General features: G+C 32.7%; 1 protein-coding gene across 2 annotated transcripts in view; it reads right to left on the bottom strand.

The window, feature by feature from the left end:
* Window positions 1-5,317: 5,317 nt before the first annotated feature.
* Window positions 5,318-20,766, bottom strand: part of RBM27 (RNA binding motif protein 27) — a 51,464-nt gene continuing 36,015 nt past the window's right edge. For both annotated transcript variants that reach the window (XM_016126584.2, XM_016126583.2), the window contains exons 14-21: window positions 19,722-19,862; window positions 17,187-17,306; window positions 16,048-16,122; window positions 15,744-15,905; window positions 14,470-14,574; window positions 14,158-14,346; window positions 9,802-9,912; window positions 5,318-8,606 (exon numbers count right to left, since the gene is read on the bottom strand). In XM_016126584.2, coding sequence (XP_015982070.1) covers window positions 8,523-8,606; window positions 9,802-9,912; window positions 14,158-14,346; window positions 14,470-14,574; window positions 15,744-15,905; window positions 16,048-16,122; window positions 17,187-17,306; window positions 19,722-19,862 — 987 coding nt within the window. In that variant the 3' untranslated portion in view covers window positions 5,318-8,522. The remainder of the gene's footprint in view (window positions 8,607-9,801; window positions 9,913-14,157; window positions 14,347-14,469; window positions 14,575-15,743; window positions 15,906-16,047; window positions 16,123-17,186; window positions 17,307-19,721; window positions 19,863-20,766) is intronic.

The raw sequence follows: 20,766 nt of genomic DNA on the forward strand, positions 1-20,766 counted from the left end.
GTGATTAAAAACAAAAAAATCCATCTTGTTTCTGGGCAAGAATGGTCAATGATGACCCTACTAAAATGGTGAACAGAATTAAAACTTACTGTACTTTTCTCCTATTTTAAGTGTGCAAATTTTCTTTGGATTCTGATTTACATAGGCCACAAAGAAAGAAAAACAAGTGAAACCATTTACCATAATCAGTTCTCTCACTCCATATCTATGAAGCATAAAACTACTGCCAATGATGACAATTGAAACTTCAAAATGAATGAAAAAGCAGTCCTCCTGGGTTGTAAGAAAGAAGAAGCAAAATATGCTGTATAGTTTTTACAGACAATGCTAAAAGTTTTCTGAACATGTCTGAACCTACCAGTTAGGTTCTATTTTTTTCTAGACATGGCTATTTCTAAGAAATTGATAGATGCCTACAACTCATGAATGGCTTTCCAAAAATATGAGGAACTCAGCACAGAAGCTTGCCATAAAAAGAGTCCTTACATAAATAAATCCTCATTTCTAAGTAGATTTTAATCATTTACCTCAATCTTTAAAGATTTTTTTTTTTTAGGTTTATCTGATTCATCAATAAGTCACTTGAAAATTTAAAACTAAAAATGGATGAAACTTCTTTGACATACTTGGGGCCTCAGGAGACTACACAGCACCATTCTATTGAGATAACTCCAAATAATTTTCACATGAATGGCTAAAGTGCAGAAATGTATAATTTATTAGGATTTAAATAAATCACAGGGAGAGAAGTGCTTTAAAGTTATTGGTAGAAAATTTTCAAAATATAAGAAGTTATAATTCTGCAAAGTTAAGTCATATGTATAAAATTATTTCCCATCTTTAATATTTCAGAGGAAAACATGTTGATAATGTTTTAATAACATGCATAAGTTAAAGATTTTTCAATGACACAATCCAAATTTTAACAGTAAACACCTTTCTAAAAGCATGTACTTTTACTAGCAGAATGTTATAATTGTTCCTTCAGCAATTTCCCTGATACAGTTACCATACTGGAAATATTCCTAATGGCTACCAAATTTGTCAAGAACAAAAAACTTTTTCTGTTGAATCAATTAGAACATGCCTGTTTTCCTCATTGGCTGTCAAAGAATAAAAAAACCTTTGTCCCAAAGGTGCTTGCTTACATCTTTTTTTTTTGTAGATGACAATTATTACCACACCATTAGTAGTCAACGAACATTTTATAGTTGCCAAAATAGCTAAAATTAGAAATCCACAAGGATTTAGAATGACATTACTAAAATAAGAAATCTGAACATGTAAAAAATCAAATTATTCTATAAACAATAGAACATGAACATCAGTTTTATTCAATGAAAATATATTTTTTCCAAAAATCTATGGCATAAACATAACTATAAACGAACACTGCTATTCTCAGCACTTTCTGCCTAGAAAATTCAGTATACTATATGAAAACATCATTAAATTAAAGCATGTAACTTATTTATGTACAACATGATTTTTTTAATGCCAAGGTTAAAAGGAAGAAGCCACCAGAAATATTGAAAAACACAAAGAAGCAAGGTAAAAATACTGCAAGATTATCATAATTCGGTTTGCCACAGGGAAAATATTTAAGATAAAATTGAAAATAAAATAAACATAGGTTATGATATAGCCAAATTATTGTGAAATGTATCAAATTTGCTGGCTGTACATTATGAAGGTCACAGAAAATTATTGCTTTAAAATGTTTCCCCACAAATTAGCATATATAAACAGTTTGCGATGGTTTCCAATATGCTACCTAAAAACACAGTGTTGCTCCCCAAGGGAGCTTGGTTCCAATACAAGGCAGATAAAATAGATGGAGCCAGAATGGCAGCATTTGACAGACACTAATAGAAAAGACCAGTGACATTCTATAGATTTGCAATACTCCATTTTATCAGATGCAGCAGAGCACAGAGGCTAAGACCATGAGCTCTGGAGTCAGACCTGTGTTCAAATCCTAGTCCCAACTCTAGACTGTGTGACCTCCAGAAACCAGTTTGTCTCTCCAAAACTCAGTTCAGGAGGCAGTAAGAGCACCTTCTTCGAAGGGCTGCTGCAGGCATAGAATGCAGGCAAACTATCGAGCCATTATCTAGTACAGTCTACATTCAGTACGTACCAGTTATTACTTTAAAAAAGTTAAGTGTTTAAAATTATCAGCCAGTTTAACTGAAAACATTTACTTGGTACCATATTATTACAGGAAAATCAGGTGTTCCAAAAGGCATGTACTTGGACAAAGAATAGAAATACTGAAATGTACAAATAACTTACGTTTCCATTAGTGCTGATCTCATTACTTTGTAGAGAACACACAATGACCCATGGTTTTCTTCTTAAATCATTTTCATCTGTGGATTTCTGACGGTATGGTAACAATCTCATCAACATGTTCTCAATCTTTGTTTTTACATTTCAGAAACTGGAAAAGCTCAGGCATGTACATCTACAGATAACACATTTACCCAAGATTAAGTGGCAAGGATTAGGTAATTATTTTTATATAGGGGTTTATCAATATCTCTATTTCTTATAAACCTACAGGGGAATATGTTTGAAAAGGACGAAATTCATAAGCAGGTCTTTTTTTTTCTTAACAAATAATCTGTACAAAGTGACCTGAATTTCTTCCTAAGTAGCACCAGTACACCAGTATCAAATAATGACAAAAATATAAAACTGCAGGCGAGTTTAAGCAGCTACTCTTAGTTATCTATTTTTAAAATAAAAAACACTATAAAATACCTTAATGTTTAAGACCATCCGTGCAATCAATAAAAACATTGACGTATATATTTTCACCTTTAATTTTAGGTTAAGGCAACTTCAGACTCGACTATTTTTCCAAGCAAAATACAGAATATGAAATAGTATCAACAATGTCACAGCAAGAAAAAGTGATTAAAAAACCCAATCCACCCTGCAATTCAATAGGGCTAGTGTTCTCCAAATTGCTATTTTGAAAGAAAATAGTGGGCCCTGACAAGAATATAATCAAACATATCAGGAGCATATTGAGTAATAAGGGTATTGTTTGGTAAACTTTTGTTTGGGTGTGTGTGTATATACTGGATAGCGATGCAAAATGTGTTTTTCACTGAGTTGCTGTGAAAAAAAGATTCAGTCACTACTCTAAGGCCTACTAAATTTTGCCTTCTAGAGCCCCCTACAGGCTCTAAATGTTAAAAAACTTGAATCCTACAGGAAATAAACATTTTGTTGGAGGGTGGTTCAGGAACTAGAACCCAATAGTTTATACAGGAACAGATGTTCACATAAAAAGGCAGTGTTTGGTCTAAGAACTCAAACTCTGAACATATGCATAACCTCAATCTTGAAGCCAAATCATCCCCAAGAAACCAATTTAATTTGGCAAGGTCTGTATATAGCCCTTATTATCTAAGTTAATTTAAAATCACAAGAAATATATCAGTATCTCACAGTAATAGCTGTTTGGGACAAACTAAGAAGAGATGGAACCACAAAGACTTTAAATAACTGTTAACAAGACATTCACTTTTATGAGGTGTTTACAAAGCAATACCGAGAACAGAAACGTGGCTAGGTGACAAAAAAGGCTCGTTTCTACATCCCTACTCCCTGACAAAGAAGTGAGTACAGAACAATTTTGAACAATCAAGTATTACACCAGTACTCCAACTCTACTATTTTGATAATAAACCATTATATTAAAGTAGAAGTCTATGAAGTGGTTAGAAAACTGAAGTAATGTAGGAAATAGACTTATTTTCATCAAAAATAAGCTAATGGGCTATTAGATTAGGGCTTTCTTCTCTTGCTCCTTACAAAAAGATAACATAACAAATACAAAGATAAAATATCAGCAATGTTCATGCTGAGTGACCACTACCACCAAAAAAAAAAAGAAAAAAAAAATCTGCGGAAGCCTAAGAGTAGACTCAAACTATACATGCCTTACAATCATCAAACACTATTCTGACCTTAATTTCACCTGTATCAAGTCACCTATCTCAGAATGCCAGGATGGTTTAGTTAACCTAAGGTTGATTGCAGAACCAGGTAAGAGGCCAAATGGTAGATGATCCTGCAGAAAGGAGATCACTTGGTAATAAAATCAATTCAGCATAAAGGTGAGTCGTAATACATGCAATAGCAGTAGCCTTATTTTTTTGTCAGTGTTGGTTGGCCCCTTGAATAGACCTGTGAGACTAAAAAAGTTACTGAATGGGTAGGTTTGCCCCGCAGGATAATACTGGTCCACTTGTTTAAAGGAATCCTGTCACCTAAAGCGATCCCACATGTTGACACACACACTCATGTTTTGTTTATTATAGCATTAGACCCATACTAGATAGTATACTAGGGCTAATGATCAAAAATGTATCCATGGCTTTAGAATAATATACATCAAAATCAGTACAAACATCACCTAAAACCAACAATTTCTGTTGAGAAGTCCGTTTTAGTGAAATATTTGACTTAATATTAAAGATGTAACTATGTGCAGCATTGTTTGTCCCCCCTAAAAGTCCCAGAACTAATGTTTATTATGAACATAGGATAAATTATCTATTCAAAACAAATGGTTACTTTATTTGCCATTTTTCTAATTCATAAAATTTGGCTAAAATTTATTTGAAAATAATGAAAATGAAATATACTCCTATTCTTTAGCATTTTCCTGTAAAAGCTGAGATTTAAAGAATGACTTCTTAAACAATGCATAATCACTTGAAGGGAAATTTTGTAATTTTAAGAAATGCAATTTTTAAAACTAGAAAATATGAGCCCAAATGATATGCTTCCCTTTCTTATCACCACCCACATCTCAGAGTGTAAAATCACTTCCTTGTTATTCCTTACAAGTATCTATCACAATTAACGGTCATCTCTTCAAGGTAAAGATCTTTCCCTTCTCTCTCTTACGCTTAAGAAAAATAACCTTCCTACTGTTGGCAGGAAGGTTCTTAATATTCTTAAGATAATATTAAAATAACTGCTTTCATAAAATTGTTTGTGCTTTATATCTGGGATACCAAGACCCATCCATGAACAAAGAAATATGGCTATCAAAGATTATTTATAATACTTGAATCCACTTCTTTATTTTCAAGACTACCCTGTCGAGGGGTTATTCTACTGAATATTTAATAGCCAGTGACTTCAGTACCCAAATTCATAAGAATGGCATTCTCTCACGTACATGAACTCAACATAAAACACACATACATACCCACTATTCATTCACTCTCACATACGAGCAGGCATACACACACATTTTCTTTCTTTCCAGAACAAGCCAGAATTACAGCTCTTTTGGTGATTGTTATAATTTTTGGAATGGTTCATAAATTTTCCAAATTCTTTTAAATTCGTAACGCTTTTATCTTTTTTTTTTTCCAATTGTGAACCATTCCATATTGCATCTTTATTGCAAAAGTCAACATGCGTCTTAGAAATTCAGATTGTAATTGATAAAACAAACATTACATATATGAATTTAAATGTATAAACAGTTAGAAATTCAACAATATCTCCTATTATACTATTACACAAGTTCACAATTTTGTAAAAACTATAATACAGGCATACTATACATCAAGAGGAATCACTATTCCTTTTCACATGATTTTTTTCTTCTTTTTGAAATAATGATCCATTACCATGGATCTTTTTCACCCTAACAAGACTGTTTTCCAATTTATCATCTTAGCTAGTGATAATGTTTTCCCACTGTAACATGAAGAAATTGAGGGAAAGTGTGCATTCCCTGGGGTTACCTTTTTAAGCTTGAGCAGCAGTCCACTAGTAAACCAGGCTGAGCTAGCTGGGTTGGCGGTTGTTATTGCTCAGAACTACTTAGAAAGATGTCATACACATTAAAAAGAACAGAATTTGCCTCAGATGGTATATTTCTGTTAATGACGATGCCAAGAAAACAAGTCATGGTAGTTACTCACTTTTAAGAGAAATTCTAATACTTTGGGGATTTGAGGGTTAGAATAAAAGAAAATCCTAAAAAAAAAATATATGTATCTATATATATATATATTTTCAACTATTTTATGCTAACATTAAATTGTACAATATTTAATCCATATTTTGAATTCATTTTTGAGAGTCAAACATGTTTTAGAATTCTTAGAACCTTTTAAAAGTATTTTAGTCCTTCTTAAGGTGTATTAAAAACAAAGTTTTACACAAAAGGCCTCAAATCTTACTGGAAAAAGTATCTATCTATTCTTTATTTTAACACCCTTCTTTTTCACCCCCTCTCCCAATAACTAAAAAGTCAAACAAATCCTCAACTTTCTCTGTACTGAGTGTAATAAGATATCAATTTTGAGATTAAAAAATCATATGAAAAGGAATCTCATTCTGCTGAACTGTCAGTCTACTGAAAATTTTCTTACAGTTCCATTAATTTACTGTAATTTTCAGTTTCCAAATACAAAAATACAACAATTCTTATTGAAATCTATACGCTGGTAGTTTTAGTACACAAAAAAAAAAACAAACAAATTATTTACAAAATTATACAGTTTAAGAAAAAACTTTGTACAAAAAATATATAAATCCTTTGTTCCCTCTATCACGTTTAAACTGTCAGGACTCAAAATATTCACCACAATGAATCTTTCAAAATATATACCGACTGAGCCACAGACATCAAGAAAATTTCATTAGAGATGATGGAGGAGGGAGGAGCAAGATTGCTTATTCTAGGTACACCCCATTATACTGTTTTCCACTCTTTTACAAGCTTATTTTAGTTTCAGTGTTATCAGAAATATAATAATAATCCAGAAAGAGGAAGTCCTTATTATGGAGAAATTACATAAACTTAAAAATGATCCTGGTTTGACACATCATTCCAGGAAAATATGTAGAAAAGATAATCAGAATGTGGGATTAAACTTCTTGTAGCTAGGTAAATCTAGAGTCCTGATGGTTTTAAGTTTCTTAGTGAATAGCTTCCATTTTAAGAAAGTCTTTACCTCAGGAAACAAAAATCCTTTATATAGTGATCACTATGAATGTTCTGAAGCCAACAGGAAGTTTCAAATTTTCACACCACACACATATAAAAACATAGATGTGCATATCCTTGAAAAAGTGACATCCTATGTACATTAATCATTTTATTTCCCCAGGGGTCAATACAGTGTAGTGTTGCTCCTCTGCTTTTCCATCTAACATTCAGAACACAAGGACATAAATTTACATATATATTTTACTTAACAGATACTCTACTCTATACAGTGTACAGTAAAAATGCACACAGTGAAGAAAACTGTCTACTAAAGGATGCATATGTTCATGGATAGCAACAAGCTACAAAATTATCAAAAAATAAGGTCATCTGATCAAAGTCAAGTTATGACTCTCATTTATTACTAGCAACCCATCCCCCTACCCTACCCTACCCCCACCCTACCTCATCACCTCACCATCATGGTTTAAATTTAGGAAAAGAATTTAAAAAAAGAAAAAGAATTTCAGACACTTTTTAACCCTTTTGTGTAACTATTAACTAAACTGAAGCTTTAAAAAGAAAAAGCTGGTGACTGACTCCCACAAATCCTTCCATTATTCTCATCAAAACGCTTATTTATCAAGGTGCTGGTTTAAACTTTTTATTGAGGGCCTGACTTTTGATGGCCCAAAAGAATCACTTATCTCAATAATGGGTAAGGCAAGTCTATTAATAAAAAGGTAGGAGAAAGAAAATGGGGATGAGAAAGGGGCAATAAGTGAAAGCCTTCTACATTCTGAGAAAGTTAAAAAAAAAAAAAAAAAAAAGGACCAACTGAACCAGTGCTCACTAGTTTCAAAGCAAATTAAGGATCAGCAGCAGAAGTCCAGGAGTTAATATGATGACAAAATGAAAATACCATGGAGCTAGCTATCATTACCTTATAGCATTTAAGAATAGTTTGTTATACTAAAATAGTACTTACTACTGCACATAACACCCCCACCCCACCAAATTTAGAATGAATACAAAATGGACTCCTCTTCAGTAAAAAAAAAATTAAAATTTACTTTTCTTCCAAGATAACTCTTGAAAGCAAAAGGGTATTTTAATTACAAATATCTCCTACTATCTGACGACCCATTCATAATAGCTAAGAGTTAAGAGATTCCAGGCAATTTTGACATTTAATGAAATTTTATCAGATTATAATCCAAAATAAAATTTCTGAACACCCTGTCATTTACATCATAATCCAACACCAATAGCAACAAAAACAGGTGGTGTGGAAAATAAGGCTCTAGAGATTATCCATGTCATTCCTGTGGATCTTCACAACTGTGTAAAAGTCACTAGGCCTTTGGTGCTTTAATATCATGAACAGTTATGAGATGTGTTTAAATAGCAAACTTGCTGTCCTTAAATCTACTTTGTTGAAAAGAAAAATAAAAAAAATTTTTTGGCTCATTGACTTCGTTAAATAATTTTAAAAAGTTGTTCTTCTAAATAATATTCCTAAAAATTACACAGCTTGCATCAGATTTCATCTTCGCCATGAACGAGACTCATATTCATCTTCATCTTCGTCGTCGTCATCATGCAAAAACAAACCTGAGGTTTCTGTTTCCTAAAGAAAGAGAGGGTAAAATCTATTTAATGATACAAAAAGTTAAGTAAAATACTTTTTAGACCAAAGCGCAAACAGACTAGTATATAAAACCTGGGCTGGCTTTATAAGTGATACACTCAGATTATCTTTCAGGGCAAAAAAAAAACCCAAACATTTTTTTAAGTGTAATATATTCTTCTTCTCTGCTAATTTGGCTTAGTTTTAATAGACAATTTCTATTCTAGTATTATCAGGAAAATAATAATTGAACATTTACTGGAGAAAATAAAAGAAAAATTTCCTTGGAAGTGTTTTTGATGACATTAATTTTATTCTATTAACTTAAAAATTAGAAAAGTAAATGACCATTCAAACTCCTAAACCTTTCCTGTTAATTTCTGATTCTTTATGGGGGCGGGGGGGGGAACATACGAACGTTCCCAAGACACTGATATTCCAAATCTTACATAAAAATCTGAAATGTTAAAGAAGAATTATTTACAAATATTCCCCAAATACTAAGATTTTTCTTTCCTTTCTTTTTTAACACACAGAATGTTTCTGCTTTTGATATATAAAATTATCTCATACGGTTAGAAAACTCTTGATTAACTATAAATGCTAGACATCTTTTAAAACCCGAATTGTGATGAACTAAGAATAGCTTTCAATGTTGGCTAAGTGTCCATTTAAAAAAAAAACAATTAGAAATATAAGAGTAAAAAAGCAAAATTAATTCTCACATATTTTAAGCAGCTGATTATATAGACATGTATTATTTAAGTCCTTGATTTTCCTATTCTTCCCTTTTATGTTGACTTCCTTACACTCTCATTTTAACCAACTGTACAGAGAAGGAAAATAAACTCAAATCTATTACTTACAGAACTTGAATCAAAGAAAAGCTATAAAAACCAGCTAAAATTTAATTTATGCGTGTAATCCACGTTCTTGTTTACCAGAACAAAAATAACTACAGTCCAAATAAAACCAAAATAAATGCAAATAAAGAAGTCTCTCCTATACCAGAAAATAACCTCCCAAAGAGCTTTTTGTATTTCTGCACCTGCTGATTCTTTAATAAACTTCTAGACTAGTCTTAACTGCATGCATGAAGGAATTCAGTATTTACTTTTAATACTATTCAATATTAAGAAAAACATAAAATTGAGAAATGATCAATTCAACTCTTATTTTCAACCATTAAATTTACCTCCTCCTTGACTTCTTCTTCCTCAGTCTCAGTGGATACAGAAGGCACCTTGGTCTTGTGCCATGATATTTGTAGTCGACGGTCTTTGAATTTTGACCCTTGGTTTGCAGCCTAAAACAGATTTTAAAAAAATCACAAAAGTTTGTATTCACACATACTTACAATTTTTTTCCAATTCTATGCTATTTAAAAAGTATAATGACGGAGAGAAGTCTGTTAAAGTGGATCTACAATTTCCAACAAGAGATTGAAAAAGTGGAGTCCCTTTTAATTAGTGGACCATATGTTCTGGTTTGCCCAGGACAGTCCATGATTTATAGCTATGTATTAAAAAGATCTGTCTTTGTTTGAATGATGTGTGTGTGTGTGTGTGTGTGTGTGTGTGTGTGTATAAAATCACTCTATAAAAGCCATAATAAGGACAACAAATACTGTCTCAACATAATTATTGGCCTTTGGCTTTGATAAGCTACAAGTTTAGACTGAAACCTTAAAAATATAAGTAATTTTTTAAAAACTATTTATCTCCTGGCATCTCTTATAGCCCCACCCATATTTGACAATCCTATTCCCACTTCCTGTTTTGAAATGCTATATAACTATGACAACTATTCCCAGCTCATCCACACATTCAATAAATGTCAAACATCTACTTATCTTAACTCAAGGTAAAACTGTCCCATATAACAAATTATTCAAACATGCCAAATCCAGTAAGAGTTATATAATATTGTTAATAACAGTGAAAGAATGGGAAACATCCTAACTGGCCATCATAAAGCAGTAAATATCAGTAGTTCACAAGAGAGGAGTTTTGGGGGGATGCAGAGGAGAGGAATACTTTCTGGGAAGGTTTACTCACTATCTTTAAATGTCATAAGAAAGGTACACTTCCTTTTCTGCCTTTGAAAGGTACACTTCCTTTTCTGCCCTGTTAGAAGCCATGATGTTTGCTGTTGCTATCCTGACACCATGAAGAAAAAGGCCTAAGAACAAAAGCCAACATTCTAGGAGAGCAGAGGAAAAATATGAAAAGAATCTGTGGGCTAACTTTCTGAGTTAATCAAACCCAAAACCTCCCTACCTCCAGACCTCTTGAAAAGAAAGAAAATGTGCATATTTTTCAAGTTATTTATCTTTTACTTGCAGCCAAATGAATCCTGAGAAGTATGTATTACTTTCATGAGAAAGAGAAAAAAAAAAGAAGATGCACCCTATATCATTGACTATGACAGCTAAATCATACTACCACAGTTCAAAAATTGTGTAAATTGGTGTGTATTATCTGAAAATTACCAAAGTACAGTTTGAGTATTCTAAACATTTAGTATAAACAACTTTTGAAACTAGCCAAACCTCTCTTTAACCAGGGGTAAAGGAATGCAGCTTATTAGCACTTGACCTGACTGTGCCCTAAAATTTTCTGCTACTGACCTAAAATTTAATACTAAAATATTTAAAGAGAATTCCTCAGGAAAGTCTTTAATATTCTCAGACCTCTGTGTCAAATGAAAGATAAACAAATAAGGATTCTTTTTTTAAATGTTCTTTCTGTATTCACTGATTTTATCTTTAAAATATATAAAATTCTATGTATATATAACATTATTCCATATTTTTAAACTTAAACATTTAACATATAAAGTAACATAATAATTATATATACCAGGGGTCTGAAAAGTACAGTCTTCAGGCAAAATGTGGCCTGGCATCTTGTTTTCAATGGCCAGTCAGCTAAGAATGGTTTTTCACATTTTTAAAAGGAAAAAAAAAAAGAAAATAAGGAGAAGAAAAAGAAGGAAGAGAGAAAGGGAGAGGCAAATGAAGGCAAAGGAGGAGAAGAAAATGCGACAGAGGCTGTATGTAGTCCTCAAAAATCTCACGTTTGCTATCTGATCCTTTATAGAAAATGTCTGCTAACTTATGACATTTACTATTAAAATATTTATATGTTATTACATATGTTTTATTTTGTCATAAATAGCTTACATTGTATATTAAGTATTTTATAGTTTAAATTTATGTAGACTTTAATTTACACATTCTTATATAGGTATCTGGGACCTGAAAGACCAATATTAATACATATCTTCAAATTTGGTTTTAAAATATACTATAAAAATGCTGATGCTTCAACCTAAAAGTGAATGTGATATGAAAAAGTCTGATTTAAAAAGTAATACATGTTCATTTGGAATGCTGGGAAAACAGAGAAGTGCTTAGAAGGAGGAAAATAAAAAATTAACTTGAATTCTGCCACCCAGACCTAACAATTTAATGTACTTTCATTCCTAGTTTATGTTTAATCTTGTAGCTCACTTTTTTTAACCTAAAAGTCAATCCTAAGAATTTTCTTGTGTTTCTATTCTTTAAAAACATGTTTTTAATAGTAGCAAAATACTGTTTAGCATTCAGATTGTTCCCATTTTCACTAACACAAAGGGTGCTATACCAAGCTTCCTTATAGGTATCATTTACATGTAACCATACAATTCCCTTATGATAAATTATTAGCAGATTACTGAATACAAAAACAAACTGAAGGACTCCAGAACCAGGTCCTCACTCTTCAGAATAACTCTGCTAAAACCCATACACATTATCTTTCATACAAATATGGTTTTTTCATGATCCTTTCACAATTATTAAGGACAATAAAAGAATACTGAACATACACATTCTACCTTAGCCTTTGTGGGATATAAAAGACCTCAAAGAAAAGTTACTTGCCCTTTAAGTCTGCTAAATATATTTACCATAATATCTAGGCACATGTATTTCTCTATTTATTTCAAAGAAAGCATATTATAACTGCCCAAATATCTGTTACTAGGGTATGTGTATCTCTAGTACTCAAAGGCTGTCAAATAACATTAACACAAATAACACTGTCTAAACCAATGGCAGTGTCTCTCCCTTGAAGTTATCTCATCTGCCTTGGCTTTGCTTGCTTCTTCCCCTAATGCCTGGACATGCCCCTTTCCACGAACCAAATGCCGTACTTCAGATTTCTCAAACATATGTATGTAAAAACTGGTTATCATTGGATGCTCTAGAATGATTCTACTTGTGTGAAGGAAGGAGAGTCATTTGAGCATGACACATCTATATATAGTCTCCAGTGATCCTCAGGACACAGCATGCAGCTTCCCACCTAACAAGATTACCTATTTTTGTAACTGGAACTTCTGCAGAACCCAATTTTGAAACCTTCTGCTTTATATAACTCATTATCACCTCACCAGAGCTAGCCTGGGTCTAAATGCCCACCTTATTTGTGAAGGGAGATTTTAATTTTATATACTCAAAATTAAAGACAAAAATCAACAATCACCAAGAAGAGCCGCCACATGTATAGTGCTCCTCCAGATATTAACATTACTCTTCAAAGAAGTCACTAAAGCTAGTCACCCACTTTACAGAAAATAAGAGTCAGACTAGTGAAAGAACTGGCCCCAGAGTGAAAAGGCTATATTCCAAAGGCTCTAAAATTTGGACATTTTAAAACGACCCACTATTCTTCAATAGTTGGGTAAAACAGGATTAATGGGCGCCAAACTAGTAAGAAGTTGTGAAAGAAAGTCTTGCTCTTTAAGATTTCCCTCACCATCTTTAACACTTAACAAGGCTGAAAATGTTTTCCTTTAAAAAAGTTGTCTGAGGAACAGGGATCCTGGGTGTTAACAGCCAACAGTGTATTTCTATCTTGTTCCTACCATTTATTAACTGTTTGATCTTGGTTCACTTACATTTAGGCTTTTATTTTCCCATCTGTACACATGGGATTTTACATGTACTTTATACACTTATTTAAGATTAAATGAGATCTTAATACAAATGCTATAGCACAAATAACATTCGACAAATATTTAATGAATGAATTGGGTGGCTGGAAATAAGATACACCATTTATGTTCAAAATAATAAAGACTTACCTGTAGCAAATCTCTATTTTCATGTTTGTCTAAAAGTAAATGGTTGCTATTGGAGATAGACTACAACTAAACATGTCTTATACTAATAGAGTCTTCCTTTGAATTTCGCCTCCATTCCAGATTACTTTCAACTTACTATAAACCCCCAGTAAACTATGTAATATCTCTAAAATAAAAATCAAATATAACTTCACAACAACTCGTCAGTACAAATGCATTTATGAGGAGTATTATGGAATCACAGAGTATGAGTTGCTTCTTGACCTTCGAATATATTAATAAGAATTTGCTAATATCCATGTTTTTATACCTTATTTATCGATAAAAATAATCTATAAAACATTTGACATTTACAGACAATACAGCCAGCAAATGCTGTATAGTGTTTTTAGAGATAGCATTTGTCACTTTAAAAACTTACTGAGAAATGCTGAAGTAAATCATCTTTTTCCTCTTCAGTGAATCCAACAGTTAGTGCTTTGGGGCGGTGGTCTACCACCATGTGGTTCAGTGAGCCCCTTCCTCGTCCTCCACGACCTCGGCCTCTTCCTCGACCTTGGGAGGACATGGTCTTTCCTCGGCCCACAGGTAAGATACCTAATCGAGCAGCCTGAATAACAACAATCAAAGGTAGAATACAATATACTTTGTTAGACTAAACCCTGGAAAACAGAAGAAAACTATTTTTTGAGATGTTAAATGCAGCGAGTTAGTAAATCCTCTTAAGCCTCACCTCAACCTGTAACTGACTGAGCTTCTTCCGTAATTCCGTTGTGTCTTCTCCTGAGGATAGCCTCTTGTGAAGGTCCAATTCAGTATCTAATAGTTCTTTCTGGGCCTTTGGAAAAATTAAAAGTAAAATTTATTTTTTAGATAACTTCCAAAGATCTTATTTAGAATATTATACTTACAGAATAACACATATCTCTTTTGGAAAAATGAGAGTGATGTAATAAACACATTATATACTTTCTCTTTTAGAGAAAGTAACTTTACAAATATAATACTGACAACATGTAGAGAGTATAATATCGATAAAAATTATAAGCAGTATTACTGCTTAAAATGGCCTAAAAATTTAAACTTGAAAACAATCATCTGAGATAAAGCAACTGAGAATAATTTTCACGTAATAAAACATCATAAATGATACACAATGGGACAAAATAAGTTATATAAAAATTCATTAATAGTACGAATGTAATGGTTACATAATTACTTTCAGCTAGAAACCCTATAATTACTGCTACTCCTTTTTTTGCTAACAGACAAATTATCAGCCTTTAGGTATGTGACTGAGAGATTTTTTCCTCCCATATTCTCTTTAATTTTCTGAAGGTGTACATGTTCCTTCTATAATTGGGTGAAATTTCAATAAAAACATTTTTATCCTTATAAAGCGATCTTAATAAAACACTTTATATTCCTATACTAATAGAGAACCACAATTTAAAATGTAATCTAATATTGTACATAAAAATTTGTTTTATATATCTGACAAATCTATTCTCAGTTCCCAAAGGGCTGGAAATTAAAATCCCACTACAGAGTTGTAGTATAATGGAACCACTATGTACCTTAAGCATTCTCCTAGAATAAAGAAACAAAAATCAATGAAATTAGACTTAAATGGATCTAGGATTTCTGATTATTCTTCCCGATAGAATGTCACATTTTTACCCATATTAAAGCCAATGAGACCTTTTGATTATTAAAAGGAATAGTTTTACTGATTATAGAATTATTAAAAAAAAACAAAACAAAAACCCTGCTGAGATAGGAAATATCTCTTTGCTCACCATCACTCTTAACAGTTTCATCTTCAGCACAGAGAACCAAAAAACTCAAGAGTTGATAGCATCTACAGAAATAGTTTAAAAACTTGTTACTGTAATTGTCTCCCCATTAGAATACTGTATACCTACGGGCACCACTGCACTTTCAAAGTGCCAAGCACATAACAGATGTTCAACAACCCTATCTTAAATGAAAAATGCAAACAGATACCTCTGTTTTGGTCTTAGCTTTAGGTATGGACACTGCAGAAGATGTTTTTAATTCATCTTTTAATTGTGAGATCTTTTCTCCAAGCTCTTTCAAAGTCTTCATTATATTTGCTCTCTCTTCTGGTTTCATGTTTTTGTTTTTTTCTAGCTTGGATATTAGCATCTACAAAATAAACAGAAAAAAGTAAACTATGCTCAGTAAAGTTCAATAAAAATAACTCTTAAAACTTTACCATTAGGGATATTTTTGTAAAATCCAATCTATACGTCATTTCCAAGAGGCAAATAATGAGCTCTTATCTTACCTTCTGGCATTCTATTTGTTTTTCTAACACTTCTTGCCTCTTTTTCCTCATATCTTGTTGTAGCTTCATTGCTTCCTATACGAACAGGTAAATAAAAGTTAGTAACGGATAACGAAATTTGCCAACGATACATAAGGCTGCCTTATTCTCAACTCATTTCTTCTGGTGCATCCCTATATAAAAGATTTTCCTCCTAATCAAAAAATAGATGAAACCAGAAATAAAACCTTCAAATGTATTTTCCCATCATGTTCAAAATAAAAGTTTACATTTATAACTACTTTAAAAAATGTGTAAAATACTGTGGGTGCGCCAGGCCTCAGGGTGCATGCCGCAAGCATGTGGGAGGGGATGTCCTGCCTTCAGAGATCTAGTTCTTAAGGGGAGACAGCAACATCCACAGTCACAGACAGAAGGGCGAGGGGATGTGGAATTAAAAATAAATAAATAAAATACTGTATCTATGAGGTTTATTCATTTGAATGACCTGAATGTATTTATGAAGAAAAACAAGAGCTGTTCTCACTTGCCAATGTAATAAGCCAAACCTTAGTTTTGAAGTTTAAAGTTTAAAAATGTGAGATGCAGCAACAGGTTAAAAACAACAGTAAAATCTATGGGTTTTTGCCAGGAAAATGTTGCCTCTCACCCCTCTTTTAATTAAATCTCCGATTATACCAAGTTAATACATATAAATATCTATTTGCTTGAAAAACTCTATGTGTATTTAAATCTAAAATGGTAGGAAACTCAGAATTGAGTCAGATGAATACTTACATAAATGCTATACTTCATGTGAAATATTATCTAACTTTCAAAGCCATAAAGAAAGTAAAAGAGAAAACAATGAAATACACTGCTTCTATCCTTTTGAGAATGAAAAAACATGACAGCTCAGTATCTTTTTCTTTTATACAGAAAATAGTCTTTCCTTATGCTTGAGGTAGACACTGAAACAGACAACTGTGAAACATTTTTTTGGTTGATCATCTTTTGTTCAAGTGTACACGGCATCAAGCAGCAGCTAAATAAACATGATGCAGTCCCTAACAACAGGAACTGTTCACAAATGTTAGCATAATCACTTAAGATTCAAGGGGTCCTCTCCTCTTTAAGATAAGAAGAATCAAAGCTGTTACCTGCTTCTTTTTAAGAACTTCTTGAACATCATGAGATTTAGACCCTGAACAAAGTTTTGAAGGAGTCTTTAAGTTTGAGGAGCTGTAAATCATTTTTGGATGGCCTGGAGTTGAAAACATCTATGAAACACAGATATGATTAAATTAAATCTCAGAAATGCTTTAAAATCATTTTTTAGAAAGACTGCATATATTTCCTTTTTTTAGGAGTTAATTTTTTGTCATTTAAAACCACATTTATAAAACTAGTTATTTATAAATTCAATTGTCACTCCAATACAAAAGCAAAGTTAATTTTTAGCAATAGTGTTGTTTCTGAGTGCAATCATTTATTTTTCTTCTCTATATTTTTTACTGTGAGAAAAAGAACAAGTCATGATATCTAGGAGCTGACCTGCTACTCACAGGTAGGCCTTAGTGTCTCCCAGTTAAACCTAAATAATTTCACAGAATATCATCCTCAGACAAGGCCACACTTGTGACCATGATGGATCAAGACAATAACAAGATCACTCCATAATCATGACTGAACACAGAAAAAAAACATGAGTAATATCCAAACTGTAAAAATGACTAAACATCTCTCTACCTTAGCTAATATAAATGACTAGTTTCTTTACAAATTACAGCTTTAGCCTTATTCTAGTCTTCCTTCCTTCAGGGTAACACTTATTAAGATATCTGATCATAGGCTTATTTGTTTCCTTAAACCTTCCCCAAAATCACCTAACACAGCCTAATCCTAAAGTAAGTCCTTTCTCATACCCTCTGAGGTGCCCATGGTTTTACTTTGTACATTCCCCCACTGAATAAGTTCTCTAGGTGTGTTCCTGATGATCTCTGGCTGGAGGGTACTGTCATAAGTTATTTTCTATATGTGAAGTGCCAAAAAAGAGCCCACATTTCTGAAAACTGCAAACCCTTCTAAGAATTAAGGTACTTTGTAATCATAATATTAATGTTATATTTAATTAAATGCTATATGAATTTTTACTAAAACTAAGACAAGTAGCTAGCTCACAGATCTGACCTTACAAACAAAGTGGTGGCCATGTTTACTATGCTAGTTTTGGTATTTAGGTTCCTTTTCTGAACAGATGACTCTCCAGTTAATCTTCCCTTCTTTAAAAGCACAGCAGAGCTCCATATTACACTATAATCTCTGTTTCAAGTGTTTTCTAACATACTCCGTTCTTCATTTTTATATTAAACTTTGAATACATGATGTAACAGATATAGGATATAATACTAAGAAATTATTGGGAAATTCAATCGTGCAAATAATATACCCAAATACAAAATTAGTCTCAATCATATGACACTTAACGGTCCTCAAAATTAAGCTACTTTACATAGGAAAGTCTCTCAAATACTATAGAAACCACTCATAGCTGATGTTCATGTTATCATTTATTAAAACAAAAATGATAACACCTACAATTTACTGACGAATTCTGATATACTAAGCAGTTTCCATTCATGTTTTATCAATATGGAATTTTTAAATCACCATTGCAACTCCTTTATAAAGGAAATCAATGCTCACTAGTTATCTAACACAGCTAGTAAAGGGCAGGTGAAGTCAGGGATGACTAGCTGCAAAGTCTGTAACTGTTTTTGTTGTTCTATAATTACTAACTTAGAATGTGTCTTTTCATGGTTTGACTAGTGTACCTTTGGCATAGACTCTTAGGAGTATTACTGGTTTAGAGTAAATGCATATGTAATTTTGCCAGGTACTGCCAAACTTCCTTTCATGGGTGCTGTACCATTTAGCATTTCCATCAGCATCTAAGTCTCAGATCCTTTGGGGAATTATACTGTTAATTACATAATTTTTAAAATGGAGCTAATTCTATTTTTACTACATGACTATCCAGTTATCCCAATATCATTTATCATAAGGTCCATATTTCTCCCACTGATCTGAGATACTGTGTTGGCAAATAATAAATTCCCGTTTGCAAGTGAGTCTACTTCTCGGTCTTCTATTCTGTTCCAATGGTTTGTCTCCTCATGTACCAGTATCACATTGTTTTAGTTATACGGACTTCATAGTTTTTTTTAATGTCTAATAGGGCTAGCCGCCTTGTTGTCCTTTTTCAGAGTTTTCCTAGCTATCTTTGAAATAATCACCATGTTGAAGAGTCACTGTTTGGATGTATTCCTAAAAGCAAAAGAAACTACTTAAAGCATTAATTCACAGTTTGGCTTTTGATTATGACAGAATCCCCTTCACTATGTTCTTAATTACATTAAAGAGGAAAAATTGTAAAGGAAATAAACTAATAAAGACATCTACCTATTGATAGCTAAAATTCTCAAATCCCTACTTAGCTTTGAATAGAAAAAAAGTTAGCAAATTTCTGGTTGAATCGTTGAAATTAGGAAAGTGTATCTACCACACTTAGGTTAGCTGTCACACTTATCTTAACTGAGGAGGAAACATTACAAATCTGAATGATCATCAATTTGTTAACTTCTCTGTGTCACTGAATAACTCTAAATACATCTGAGGTTCACAGAAATATGTACCTGGCAATCTTCTCCAGTACCACCTGACTGATTCAACAAGTGTGCTGCATCACCCTGGTTACCACTGGCATGTCCAAGACGATGTTTCACAGGGACTTTGTTGAGAACATATGCACCTGGTGTCTGTGGTTTGCTTATCATCTGTACAAAATAAACACATAAGTGGTAAAAGTTATTAAAATGTCCAAGAATGATACAAATTTAGGACAGTCATTACTCTGGGGAGGAAGATAAGAAATGCAAGAATAGGTGCAAATAAGTTGACGATGAATGGAATTAAGACTATGTACTATAAGGAATACTTTTCATTTTAAAAATCCGAATGCATTTAATCCAAATAAGAGAACATCTAAGAGATTATCATTATCACCAATATCTAAACAGCACTAATGTACCGTGGTTTGTTCTTTCATCTACTCATTCAAATATATTTTGAGCAGTATGTGCCAAGTCTTGTTTTCGGTACTAGGGATATAGAATGAATAAAACAGACAAAATCCCATTCTCTTAGAGCTTCCATTTCAGTTTAAAAAAAAAAATAGAATTTATATATATAAGAGAAATAGTAGGACAAAAAGATGGGTACAAAGGTGCCTGATTCTAACACAAAAACTAAGAAGTTCTAGATTTAGAGTTGTTCAGTGGTAAACAGTTATTATACTTTAGTGTTCAGAATTAGTAAAGGTATCTCTTAAACATGAAGATTTATGGACTCTATAGCAAAAGATTGATTCTGTAGGTTTGAAAAGATAAGGCCCAGGAATTTGCACCCAAATAAGTGATTCTGATGTAGAACAGCACTTTTTAAACTTCAGGGTGCATAAGAATCAGCTGGAGAACTTACTAAAACAGATTGCTGGGCCACGCCCATAAAGATTCCAATTCAGTAAACTGGGGTGAGGCCCAAGTAATTGCTCCCAGGAGAACAAATGCTGCTGGCCTGCAGAACCAATTGAGTGGCTCTGATGTAGAAGAGCAAAGGACTGCAAATTGGGCAACACTGATATACAGGGTGGGACTAGAGGACCTCTAATTCCCTATGAAC

The sequence above is a fragment of the Rousettus aegyptiacus genome, unplaced genomic scaffold (assembly GCF_014176215.1).
Source record: "Rousettus aegyptiacus isolate mRouAeg1 unplaced genomic scaffold, mRouAeg1.p scaffold_m13_p_7, whole genome shotgun sequence".
NCBI lineage: Eukaryota > Metazoa > Chordata > Mammalia > Chiroptera > Pteropodidae > Rousettus > Rousettus aegyptiacus.